The 13,384-nt window shown below is 35.0% G+C and overlaps 1 protein-coding gene across 5 annotated transcripts; it reads right to left on the reverse strand.

Annotated features, from left to right (window-relative positions):
- Positions 1 to 3,272: 3,272 nt before the first annotated feature.
- LOC108334064 (uncharacterized) lies at positions 3,273 to 13,009 on the reverse strand. 5 transcript variants are annotated; one of them, XM_017569685.2, is made up of 10 exons: positions 12,758 to 13,009; positions 10,928 to 12,515; positions 9,111 to 10,472; positions 8,542 to 8,921; positions 5,625 to 7,372; positions 4,713 to 5,139; positions 4,348 to 4,507; positions 4,149 to 4,252; positions 3,776 to 3,867; positions 3,273 to 3,700 (listed from the first exon to the last, which is right to left on the reverse strand). In XM_017569685.2, the coding sequence occupies exons 1-10, from the start codon at positions 12,934 to 12,936 to the stop codon at positions 3,627 to 3,629; spliced, it is 6,114 nt and encodes a 2,037-aa protein (XP_017425174.2). In that variant the 5' UTR covers positions 12,937 to 13,009; the 3' UTR covers positions 3,273 to 3,626. The 5 variants fall into 5 exon arrangements, 4 of the variants coding, with proteins under 4 accessions (XP_017425174.2, XP_052734579.1, XP_052734580.1 ...); XM_052878619.1 differs by having other exon boundaries at positions 10,928 to 12,520; positions 12,758 to 12,897; XM_052878620.1 differs by having other exon boundaries at positions 10,928 to 12,367; positions 12,758 to 12,894.
- Positions 13,010 to 13,384: the final 375 nt, after the last annotated feature.

Here is a 13,384-nt window from a genome sequence, read left to right on the forward strand (position 1 = left end):
AAGTTGCACAAAGAAGATTTCTCGTTTTGTTCATATTTAGAAACATAAAAAAATAAGCTTTATGGAAATGTACATGATAGATGATGTTTCATAAGATTTGGAGTTGGTGACTCTATGAGAAGGTATGAATTGTGTGAAACCCCAGAAAATGGTATTTTAGAAGTGGTGATAGTCTAAAACTAGCGAGACTCGATTATTTTAATATTAAACGATTTTATTATAAATAGTTTTTTTATAATCAAGTTTCATTATTTTAAAACGTATCATCTCTCTAGAAACTATTTTTCTAGAGTTCTCTACCATCTCTCTAACCTTTCTCACTCTTGGATCATCTGTTCGACGATCAGGAAGTGCCTAGACGATCCTTGCGTCAAGGGCAACAATCTCTACCGATCAATTTCTTGTTTTGAGCCGGTAAGTCGTTTCCTCTCTTTCCTCCGTACGTTCTTGAACTATGATCATGCGACAAATTCTGTTTGCATGTATCTAGTAGCTTTTTTCTTCAATTCTTAGCTCAAATTAGGTTCTAAGGTTGATTTCCTATCACCAATTGGTGATTTGTAGGGTTTTCTAGAGTTGCCTTGCGGTGCATGCATATGTCGGAGTTGCGTTGAGCTGTGTTGTTGACCACAGGTAAGGGAAGCTAGAGTTTCTTTAATTTATGTTAATTGTGCATGTTAGAGAAGGTATGAATATTGAAATATTTGAGTAAAATTATGTTCTATGATTTGGAAGTATAGAAATCAATTATGTGGTGGATGTTTTGTGTGATGATGATTGATGTATGCTATGTGGAATATGTTCTATGTGTTTTAATGTTGGATTGGCTATTGATAAAGTGAAGTTTAATGATGGAATTATTTGGAAGCAATTGTTAATATTGGTTATAGGTTTTTGGTTTAAAATGAGGTCTTAGGAAGTGAAAATTGTGAGAGAAGTCTTGTGAACTGGTTTGAAGTATGTGAAGTCTGTTTTGACTGTGTGGTGAGTGGTTAAGATGTTTAAAATGGATGAATTTGTGGGGAGAAGGTGTAATGATAGATAGGTAGAGTTATACTTGGTTTAGAGTTCATTTTGAGGAAGTGGAGTACTGAAAATGAGAATTAGGGGATAGAGGTTCAAATGGTCAGTTGTAATAATTTAGTTAAGTCAATTGTGACTTGTTTGAAGTCTTACCTTGCTGAAAAATGTCTCAAAAGTGATAAATCATGAATTGAGTCCTTAGGTTGTTGAATTGTAAGTTTTGGGGTAGAAATTGGTTCATAAACACTTTAGATTGATGTTATGAAGGGTTAGAATCACTTAGTCAAGTCTAATTAGGTATATAAAACAATCTAGAGGTGTTAGAAGTTGAGAAAATTAGATAGAATTGGTAATTTGGGTTTGAGTTGTATAATTCTGCAGATTTTCGTTCTGCAGATTATGCAGACTCGCTGTCCGAATGGATTCGCACAGCGAGTCACCCTGGCGAGATGCTCTCTTCCAGGGCCTTCGCACAGCGAATAGACGCGTTGTGCGAATGGTTTAAGAGGGTTGCTCTCTATTTGATGATTCGCATGGCGAATTGGGGCGCTATGCGAGGGGTTTAGGGTCTGATTCAATTAGGAGTTTATTCGCATAGCGAGTTTAATCGTTGTGCGAATGGTTATGAGGAGTGGGTCTTTGTTTGAGGATTCGCACAGCGAGTTGGGTCGATGTGCGAGAAACTTCTAGATTCGCTCTGCGAATGTGTGCGCTGTGCGAATGGTCCAGGTTTAGTTCACTCTTTTCTTTTAGTTTTAAGTTGTTTTAAATGAATTGTTGAGTGCAATATGAAGTATGTTTGAGTTGTCTTACATTACATCATTGATTATTGTTATGAGTTATGTTCCAAAGTGAAAGTTGGTGATTTCAAAGTATGGTTGATGGACGTAATTCCATGAACCTCACGGAGAGGTTACATGGTGGTGTCCTATGTTGTGATCCAAAGTGAATTCTCTTGTTGAGATTCAAGTATGTTTAGAATGAACGCAGGAGCTCAGTCTTGGGGGTTATCTTGAAACTCCAATGGTCTTTCATTCTCAAGTAGAGAGGATTGATTTATGTCGTGAGGAGTAGCAGGAGGTCCTAGTCTTAGGTGCTTCCAGTATGATCCAAGGCGAGTGATAACGGACTAACTTCGTGAGTGTGGTAGGGTGAAACCCATTGGCAATGGCTTTGCAAAGCAGTAGAAGCCACCACGAGTGCACGACCCGTCATAGCTCGGCAATCATTCTAAGTCCGGACAGTCCATTCATAATAAGTGTTATGCATAAAGGGTTTGATGATTATGTAGTGATATGTTGGTTGTATACAACATGTTTTAAATGAGTTTATATATATCGTTTCTCAATTGTAAACTAGCTCACTCTTGCATTTTCTGTGGTCTGTCTTTGTTTGTGGCTTCTCTATTGTGAAGATCACTTTAATGGTGTGAGTTTAGGGATACAATCTTTCAGTTAACTCAGTGGGAGATTGGGAGTGAAGCTTGTAGAGTAGGTTCTACTCTTATTCTTTAAAAGATCAATAGTTCTGTTCTAATGTAAGGTTCATTTTAATATTTTATATTACTAAATAGGGATGTTACAAATTGTGTGAAACCTGGAAGAAGAGGGAGTGAAACACGCAACTCAAAATGTTACCATCGAAATAATTGACAAAGAAAAATTTCCATCCAAGGTGATAAACATTCTGATTTTGGTGATAGTGTAGTTAAAACAAAACCTATTACTAAGAAAGATTTGTAGTTTTATTGGTAAAATTTACGAAGAGCTTGTCATCAAAAAATCGTATGAAAGAGGTTTACAGTTTTAAAAATTGTTAGGGAAGAATATTATATGATATGGCTTTGTAGTTTTATCCACAAAAAAAAGCTTTGTAGTTTTATCAACAAAAATTTGGGTTTGCAGTTGTGTTCAACCAAAAAATTTTAAAAGTTAAATATATATTAAGAAATATAAAAAGTATACTTTATAAAAAAAATACGTGTGCAAAAGTTAGTTAGGTTTGAATCCTTACCAATGCACCACATTAACAAACCCCAACCAAGTTACAAGTTTTTCATTAAAAATACACAAAAATATCCATATAAATTCTACAAACAGCACAGTATATCATTAAAACAATAAATTAATAAAATTATAAAATAATTTATTATCCAATAAAAATTATAACACTACCAAAAAAACATAAATTAATCTACTATAATTTTTTATTATTATTTTTGATTTTGGATTTTACCTAACTCATGAAAAGAATGCTATCATAAACCTTTCAAGTATTGCTTTATTGACTAAAATTCAATTTATCCAACAGTGGGTTCATTATAAAGTAATTAGAATACATTGATCTTTCATGCACAGGTGTAAATATTGAACATGGAAAGATTATCGTCCCTAGACCAGAATAGTGTTGCACATCGACCCAGTTGATACATAGCCAATTTCTTTAAACATGTTGGCAGATGTATCTTCTCACCGTGCGTGCGTAGAATCTGGTAACGTCTCCGCCTCGGGAAAATAATCACATAATTTCCAGTTGTAAGAATAGCTTGCTCTCAGCCAAAAGAGGAGTACACAAAAAAACTACCAGCAAATAAAATTTCAAGATCAAACTTTTCCTTCGTATTTGTTGAGTTTGCGATCATGCAAAAGACTGGCCAGGGTGTTTCTGCAAGGTCCCTCTACAAAAACAAAATTGAAATTAGGTTGTTCTTTTAATTCCTTTCATAAAATCTGATTGAGTCGTAATTACTTACCTCCAAAAACAGTATGAAGATATTGAAGATCATCAACTGAGCAAGCGTCTATTAAAGCATAGACACCCGGTCGTAGAGCTTCATCTACTTCTCTGTAATTAACTATGCAATAATTAATATTTGTAATGGTTATGGTCATCTACATCACTCTATTAATACTTTCTACTTGCTATTCAGTTCAAAGATATGTATGAGCAAGACAGACATTATATAGATGAATTGTTCTAGGCATTTAGATGCATTTTCAGATGGACAACGCTTAATAAAAAAATCAAACAGAAAAGGGGCTCTGCAGTGTGATGGAAATGTAATAATCCTCAACTGGTAAACTTTTGACAGAATGAAATAACTGAACAGTGAGACGTAAATAAACCTTCTGATGCCACTTCTCTTGGGACCATATCCTGAATAAACCCGTATGTAATTGGATAAAAACAGAGAACATTGACGACTAAAGATATCTTTTTTCTGTTCTATCTGCATCATGAATACCAAAACAAACGGGTGTAAGCAAAAGGAGATTAGTTTGTTAAATTAAGGCCATAATTCATTTAAATATGGATGTCACAAACCTCTTCATAAATTCTTCTCATAAAACAGGCACATTTTAATTCCTCATCTGAAGAAAAGCAACCCTTACTCATTTTTGATTCATCATCAGAAACTGTCTCCAAGCAATTAAGAAGAACAGCAACAGAAGCTTCAAGATGGGCAACACACTGTCTGCACTCACTGGAATGATTGTAAAAAATGCACAAGATGTGGTTAACAATAAGGCAAAGGAATATCTAATTGTCAAGATTACAATAGCACATTGCAGATAGATGCTATCAAAATACATCAAATATATATTCCATAGCAAATGTGTCATTTCAAGCCGTTCAATAATGAGAAGCTGTACTTTGTTGAGCGATTTACAAGATAAAATAAAACAAACCTTGGACGATGCATAATAATGGTACACAATAGTTGACAAGACACAATGAAGAGGCTAACTAAGAACTGGTGATCAACGTGACCCACTCTCTTTACTGGATCACAAATATGCTTTTTTGAAATCATCAATGGTTCTGATGGACCAGGCGCTTTAGTAACTCTAAACTGACAAACATTCTGAAAGAGTACGGCAGGGATATGTAATATTTGACCCACATCCATTGGGAATTGAGCCTGTTTTCTAGAAACTGTAACCAGTACTTCAACACCCATGAGAATGGCTGACCCAGGATCAGGAGTACTGACAACTGTTCCAGATGCCAAGTTATCATAAAAAATAAGGAGGGTCTGTAAATGCACAATAATGTTGAAAACAGCAGATACTAAACTCTGACTGTGTCTTTTAATCATCTTCAAGCCTTTCCGACCTTCAAAAAGAAAAAGTTGTCATTAAATAATGATAATATGAATGTATTGCCTTATTCACCATTTTGCATTGATTCCATCCAACATGCGATAGTCTTTGTTTGATAACCAGGTACTCGTCAATATAGGTTTGCTTTAAGGATTAAAGGAATGAGTTCAGGACAATGTTTTTAAGTAACAGGCAATGTTACGATTCCCAAAAAGTAATGTCAAAGACAACATAACATATCAGTGAGCGAGTTAACCATTATCTAAAAATGACTTTCATAAGGAAAAGCATGCAGATTTGTTTTCTGAATAAAACTGTAATAACATTTTAGTTAATATCAACTGAAATTTACAAAATTTCTGAAGTGAATCGGAATATAGTATTCATGTAATGACTTTTAGTACAACTAAAAGGATACAAAATAAAGGATGTAATTTGCAGAATTTAATTAAATGATTAAAAGAAATGTTAGTTCAAAATAGCCATGTTCTTATTTACCTGAAACAAATTCAAGAATCATTCTGAAGCAATCAATGCCACCTGCCACAACTGACAAAATTTCCTCCCCATCTTTACTTGTTTTTACATCATAAATCACAGTACATCCTTCTAGAATACCTACTAGAGATCTCTCAATGACCTGTATAGTAGACAAAAGATGCAGCTCAAATGACTTCTCTATATATGCTTTGAATGACTTCCGCAGCCTGGTTCTAAATTCATCCAAGGCAAAGCAGTGCAATTCAGTAGAAGAATAAGCTTCAGCTGATCCACAATGAAGTGGCTTTGCACTTGACTGTCTTTCATGAAAGGTTAGTGTTCGCCCTTTTCCTTGCAACAAAATGGACTTGCCTATTGCCCTCATGTGAACCTGAATCAATTCTGTGTGGACTTTTCTAGAGGATGTAGGATCGGTGAAAGGAAAATAACCCACCAATTCTCTCAAATAGCTGCAAGCGCCATCAAACAACAGCAAAGCAGATTGTTGTGGGACCACAACCATCTCTGCAAATTCTAGTAATAGGAGTTGTGAAATTTCAATGAAAGTAGATACAAGACTAGAAGGTAAGAAACGATCATTTCTATGCAAATTTAACCTCAAAAGAGATGAGAAAGCAATTAGCAGTTGTCTCAGCAATAAAGCTATTTCAGGGTGATCAGCTTTTACCAAACTTCGTAAAAAATGCTTATTTAGACCCTGTGGCTCAGAGTAATCCACCCCGGCCAAAACCCTGGCAACAGAGTTTTCACCTTTTGGATTCAAAGCCCTTCCTAGATCACTGAAACCCTTGGAGACATTATCAACTGATAAAGTAAAGCAAGTTGCAGCAGCTTTACATTCATTTTGTGGACCAGCTGAGGTATTAGCCTTAGAAACAGCAACTTTAGGTGCCAAATTGGTAAGTGACAAAGACACCTGCATCACTGGATCTTCAGAATGCTGTGTACTATGTGAACTATTGGAAAGTTGGTTACTCTCAACAAGAAATTTGTTCACAAAAACATCAGAAAGCTCCATGAGAAAAGATATACAACTATTTAGTTCAGAGGCATGCTCACTTTTCAAGATCAATAATTGTTTTTCATCAATATCTTTAGCATCTGTTAGGCCAGTGGAGGATGTGAGGCCCCACAACACTCTACTAAAGCAACAAACTGCAGACGACAATCTAATGATGTTTTCAATGGTAAGACCAAATCCCACACTGACATTATGAGGGGAATTGTTAATAGAAACAAGCAAACTGTGTTTATGCTCTTTCAAATTCTCAGCCATAAAGGTTAAACATTTCAATGCCTCAAGCTTGGGGGAGTTCTGAGAAGATGGAATCAAATTATTCTCTTCATGGCAAATCATATGATTAGAGATCTCTTCACATGACACTTCAGCTTCTTTATTAATGGAAAAAGCATTTACACTTTGATATTTACCTATGCTGGACAAGACATGTGATGTGTAATTCAACAAGGAAAACATCATAGATTTACATAAAATAATATCTTTTGCAGAGAATGACTCTGTAATCCCCACAACCACAGATAATGACTTTGTAATCCATAAAACAGGGAATGAACTTTCAGAAACAATTGTGTTTGGTAATGATTGAATAGTCTCCGCCTTCTCATAAAATCCAATTAATATATACCATAATGCCTTCCGACACGAGACAAATAATCTTAAGTACTCACAATAATAATCCTGGTGCACTGTACACTGAAAATACAGAAGAGCACTGACAAGAAGCCTGCAAAATTTAAGTAGAAAGAACTGAGAAGGAATCATTTGTTTCACATAATAAATTTCAGACAAATCTTTGGGACAAAAAACTGAAGTATGTGTGGAAAGCATTTTTATCACAGGTAAAGGATTTCTTTCTCTGCAGTAAGGGTAAAGGAATGTACCATAAACAAATTTTAAATTTTCTGTGCAAAGAGAGATAGTTTTGTCTTTTCATCCAATTACTTTCTTGCTTCTAAACATATAAGACAAATATAGAGTTGTGAAAATATAAATAGAAAAACAATGTTAGTTAGTTGGCTGTTGATAGGTTAGGTAGTAGCTGAAGTAAAATTAATTACAAACAGTGACAAGTCTATTAGAATAAAAGTAACTACTTGAGATTAAAAACAGAGAAATATATTTTTAGGGGGCTATTTGGACCCTTCTCATGTTCTACTATTTATATTGATAAAGAGTTGATGATACAGTAGGGAGATGGAAGGTCAAGGAACTGTCCTAGACCGCTAGGTACAGTAAGTAGAGATAACCCAACACACTGCTCCCTACTTTAGTCCTTCTGACTACACTAACATAAGTAGACTTAATAATTATTCCAACACAACTCATCAAAGAGAAAGGACTCTCTCCGACCTACACATCAAAGCATAGGATTGTATTTGGAATTAGGACAGGAAGGAAAGTAGAATTAGTTAGGAATTAGGACAGGAAGGAAAGTAAAATTAGTTAGGAATAGCTATAGTAGTTAGCCAATTAGCTAGTAATTGAGGGTTATTTAGATAAATAAATAGGAGGATGTAGAAACACACATTATGAATTGTTAGCATTTGGGAATTGAAAAAGTACTTAGTTATTAAAAGGGAAACACCATTCCAAGATGATTTTTTCCTGGTAATGTTCATTCTCAATCAACAAATAAAATCATCCATTTAGTCTCTTTATTTTAAATTCCAGGTTCCTATTAAATCAGAAATAGATAATGTTAACGGCCTCAATGTGTCTGCTGCTATTAAGACTTTTGAGCTCTTTAGCACTCTATTTGCTTTTAGTTTTTGTCTTTTCACGGAATGCCCTACCTCAACATTAGTTGAAAATTTTCACCTTTATAGCACACACAAGTTCTTTTCTCTATCTGGACAAAATACCATAAGGTATCCAACAGAGAGATGAGTGTACCTTTCAAGGTTGAAAATACAAGTCATGAGATATGAAAATGATCTTGCATTTATATCTTGCATCCAACATAAGAGATCAAGTAAATGGTGGCAATCTCGAAAAACTTTGTCTGTGACAGGGAAAGTCTTTTCTTCTCTGCTGATATCCGCAGGAAGTTTGCTGTCTGAATGAGTGGTTGAACTTTCCACAGCAGAACAATCAACCTGAATCTCTTTATTCTCATCAATAAGCACTGTTGACTTGTCAAGGGAGCTTAAAAACTCAACCCAATCAGGCAATGACCGAAGATTCACATCAGTACACGGAACATTACTAAATAATGGAAGTGCAGATTTCTCTAAAGCATCACAGAATATTGAGGCCAGATTCCTGTGGACAAACTGAAACAAAAATATGAAATGAAGACATATAGGTGTAACTTTATCTTTCTCAAAATATCACACCAGAGCATTAAACAAGAAATAAATGAAAGATGGCTATAAACCTAAACCAAATACTGGAAAGATTAAATATGGGTGTTTGTGTGTGAAGGGTAAAAGGAACTGTGTATAACAAAAGGAGGATCTTACTTTTTGTTTATAAAAAAGTGAATCATTTAAAAGTTCTGATGATATTTGTGACAAAGTGACCCTCTTGAGCAGCTTAAATTTGTCAATGTCTTGCACACCTGACTCTTGAAATCTACTTGTTACACTTTGAAGGTAAGTATGGAGTAAATGTGAGAAGAACTTTTTCATTTGCTTCTTTGAAGCATGGTTGCTCCAAACATCAACACTTTTGCAAACATTAGACCAAATGAGTGTTTGCAATGACTTTCTGTCAGCAAAATAAACTCCTAGATCACATTCGTTGCTTTGAGTAGCCACAGAAACTACATCTTCACAAGTTACACATTCAGAAACAAAGATTGGGGATTGAAACACACATGATAAATTTTCCATAATAAAATTAGTAAGTCCAGCCGCTTCTTCCTTCAGTGTGTTGATTTGGGATCTATAAGGCTTCTGCAAATAATGCTTCTTTTGCATATACTTGAACAATATAATCTGTTTATTCACGTCAATAAGCCTTCGAAGAGCCATAGATTGAAAGATATAGATCAAAGGGGAAGAATCATCTGGGCCATGTTTAAGATATATGTCAGAAATAAATTTCATAACATCAAGGAGGGAACCTGAGGGTTGAACAATCCAAGAAAAAAAGCCGAAGTCTATCTCATCAATCCTGTCCATCAACTCAAAAGCAGAATATGCTGTGTAATCTACCACCTCTGCAGACTTTTTTGGCAAATCAGGAGGCATAAGGCTTGCTTGCCTATATAAGGTTTGGCAAGACACATACAACTGAAAGAAGAACACAAGAACCCATTGGCTGGACATACCAAATTTCTTTAAAAATTTTCCCTTTCTAACCACTCGATCAACAGTTTGACCTGTGACAGAAGAAAAGAACTTGCAGATTGTATCTGGCTGCTGTCCAACTACAATACTCAAGTAGGGACGCATTAATTCCATAAGTTCTTTTATGGAAACTCCAAAAAGATTGCGGTTACCATCAGTGACCGTCACCGAACCAAGCACTAAACAATATAGTCTAGATAGCCCTCTACCAAACAGTTCCACTTGCAGATTAAAAAATTGCAATTTCTTGCCATCAACCAATGGACAGAAATCTTTCATCCACATGAGAGATTCTGAAATATCATCTCTTATCTGTCTAATACACCCACACACCTGCCCTTCTGGAATAGATTCAACAGCTTTATAAATGGCATGAATGAAATTCTGTGAAGATAACAGCCTTTCAACTGCTTCAAAATGAACTTCATTAGACAGAAATGTCAAGAACCTAGAAGAACTTTCTTCAGTATAACCCTCAGGACATATAATAAGCCTTATAGCTTTGCACAGTGCTAAAATAGCAACTTCCACCTATAGCATTTCAAACATGTAAAGAACAAGCCTGATTTCCATCCAAGTCTTGGAGGACAATAAGAATAATAAGAAGCAGACAAATACAACATAAGCTGAATTAAAGCAAAAATACAATAGTTTATTAAAGATTTCCCTTCACCCGAACATCATCCCCCTGCCCCATTCAAGTCTTGGAGGACAATAAGAATAATAAGAAGCAGACAAATACAACATAAGCTGAATTAAAGCAAAAATACAATAGTTTATTAAAGATTTCCCTTCACCCGAACATCATCCCCCTGCCCCATTCCAAACATCATACCTAGAATAACACCAAGAGACTAAGATACAAAGGAATAAAACCACCAACAAAGAGGAACCATGCAGAACCTTTGAAACATAACTTGCTCTACAGGGATCTGGTGAGAAAAAATAAAATATAAATGACCAGTAATAAAAATTTTATTACGAACCTGGCGTAGTTGACTGTAGAGATGAATTGTTTGGCACTCCAGGGCAGGTATAGCACAAGGTAATGAGCATTGATCAAAAGCATTCCCCAAATTCCAATTAATGGCAGAGAATGACAAGATAAGAAGCCATAAATTTACCAAGCCTTCACCAATAACCTCATATTCAATCTGCAAAAGATATCCCATAGCGACTAGAATCTCATTAACAGGCAAACCATATATCTCCATCTTGTTAGTTGTATCATAATTGGAGAAATGGAGTACACTAGTAGAACTAGTTATCAGTGTATTAAATATTTTCTTCAAGAAATTGAGACAAGCTCCTCCAGATGTGTCTTCTGTTCTCAAATAAACTTTCTCTCGCATAAAACTAGCAAGCAAATTACCAACAGACTTTAGTAAACCTTGAAGATCCAACAACAGGGTATTGGCATCTACTTCAACTTCAATGTAGGCATTAATCTTCAGCAAAAGGGGTTCCATAATCAGTACAAAAAAATTAAAAAGTGATTTTTGAATGTCTGCAGAAATAGTATTTGAGTTAGAATGTTTTCCAGGCACTGGTTGCCTTGAATCACCTATTTTCTCTGTTGTCTTGAGCCCTTCATCCAGTTTGAATTTTCTTGCTGAAGTAGCATATAAATGAAATAACAAGCCTAAGCTACCCATTGCCATAGCATTCTTCCTAGCTATAATTCTATTGAGTACATCAAATAAATGTCTAGTATAACTCTTAATAGTTGTTTTTGAGTCATTTGATTTTTCATCACATGCAGTAACATCATTTTCTGAACCATGTAGGCTTAAAAACTCAGAAATATGCACTTGATGAAAAAGGCCATGAGAAAGAACTTCTTCCACTGCCTCTTTTAATCTTGACGTCCAAATGGGATTACTTCTATTAACCCGAAGATGCAACTCACTAGATAAATGCAACAGCGGCTCAAGAAGTTTATCCACAAAATTATGAAATCCTTTCTTAGCTCGCTGGACACTCAACTTAGAGAATGGCAGAAGCACTGACCACAGAAAGCGTTGTGCAAGAGCACCGACATTGTTGTCATCAAGGCTATTGTTATAAGTTTTCAGCACAAGATCAAGCAACACCTTGGTTGTCTCAACCCACAATTCCAAGTTTTTATTTGACAACCCACCATGCGACAAGAATACCAACGAAACACAATCAATAGCGGTACCATACAGTTTAAACCTTTCTTCGGATATAATAACTTCTCCTGAACTAATACAGGTGTCTTCTAGCAGTGACAGAAAATCTCTGGCAACAAACTGAACAGTTTGTAGGAGGTTCCGGGGCATACTCCAAGAGCCGTGAAACTTCAAAGACTCCTGTAAGCATAACTTGAATATCTCCCAACAACGAATATCCATATATGCCTCAATCCCCTCGAGCTCTGGTGTCTTCCCATCGCCCCAGTTTTTCTTCCCATTTGGAGGAAACAGCAATGTCACGATCCAATCATTAAGGTAAGATATTAGTCTTGGAAATTTTATAGTATTACAATCCTGACAAGCGCCAACACCATTTTCCACACTTGACCGCACAAAATTAAATGCCTGATTAACCTTACTGCACTAAGACATACTCATTGTGAAGAATAGAAAAAAAAAAATATCTCAGTGCCCATTCGAATAGCCAATAGAAAACGGAAAAAACAGATTAAAATATTGTTGAAGATGACTCGCTATTAAAAACAGTTTAAATTTTGTAACACCCTCCTCACGCAGACACGCACACACGCATTGTCCAAAGCATTGAATTGAATCTTTTGTGATACGAAATGAAAATATGATTACAAAATAGAAAGTAACCTGGAAAGATCATTATCTTTGTCTTGGATGCAAAGTATGAGTTGAAGATTGTTCCAGGGACCGTGACGCTTCGGAGCAATATCAGAACGGAGCCGTTTGGCAGAAGTTTGAGGTTCGGCATCTAATCTTTGTTTTCGCTTCTGATTTTGCCTCTTTGCATTTGCTTTCGAACCGGCCATGGTCGAGCCTTCTTCGAATTGAAAGACTTCCAAATTGGTATGGTAATAAACCCTAAATGCTATTCTGCCAGGGTTTAAGCCCTCGGTATCAATAAAATATTTTAAGATATAGATAAATATATCATGTATCCGGTGTGTGCATAACTTAAATTTATAATTATAATAATAACTTAAATTTATAATTATAATAATAACTTAAATTTATAATTTATAATAATTGTTAAATGTTTATAAATATGTTAATTATATTATAACTAAAAATTTTAATAAAACATTTTAAATATAAAAATTGTAATTTAAATTAATGATGCATAATTTATATTTTTATATAATTTTATTTTTAAAAAAAAGAAAAATAAAAGCATATCATTATGAAAGAGATTAAAAGTTTAAAAAATCTCTAAAATGCTTTTACGAAAATTTTATGCAAATATATATTTATAAAATA

The sequence above is a fragment of the Vigna angularis genome, chromosome 1 (assembly GCF_016808095.1).
Source record: "Vigna angularis cultivar LongXiaoDou No.4 chromosome 1, ASM1680809v1, whole genome shotgun sequence".
Classification (NCBI taxonomy): domain Eukaryota; kingdom Viridiplantae; phylum Streptophyta; class Magnoliopsida; order Fabales; family Fabaceae; genus Vigna; species Vigna angularis.

Bases quoted from the DNA above. Each gene is read 5' to 3' on its own strand.
- LOC108334064 (XM_017569685.2), bottom strand. From the start codon at position 12,936: ATGGCCGGTTCGAAAGCAAATGCAAAGAGGCAAAATCAGAAGCGAAAA. The intron at 4,508-4,712 runs GTTTGTTTTATT...CAATCATTCCAG, and splicing joins ATTATTATGCATCGTCCAAG to TGAGTGCAGACAGTGTGTTG. The intron at 3,701-3,775 runs GTAAGTAATTAC...TTGTTTTTGTAG, and splicing joins TCTTCATACTGTTTTTGGAG to AGGGACCTTGCAGAAACACC.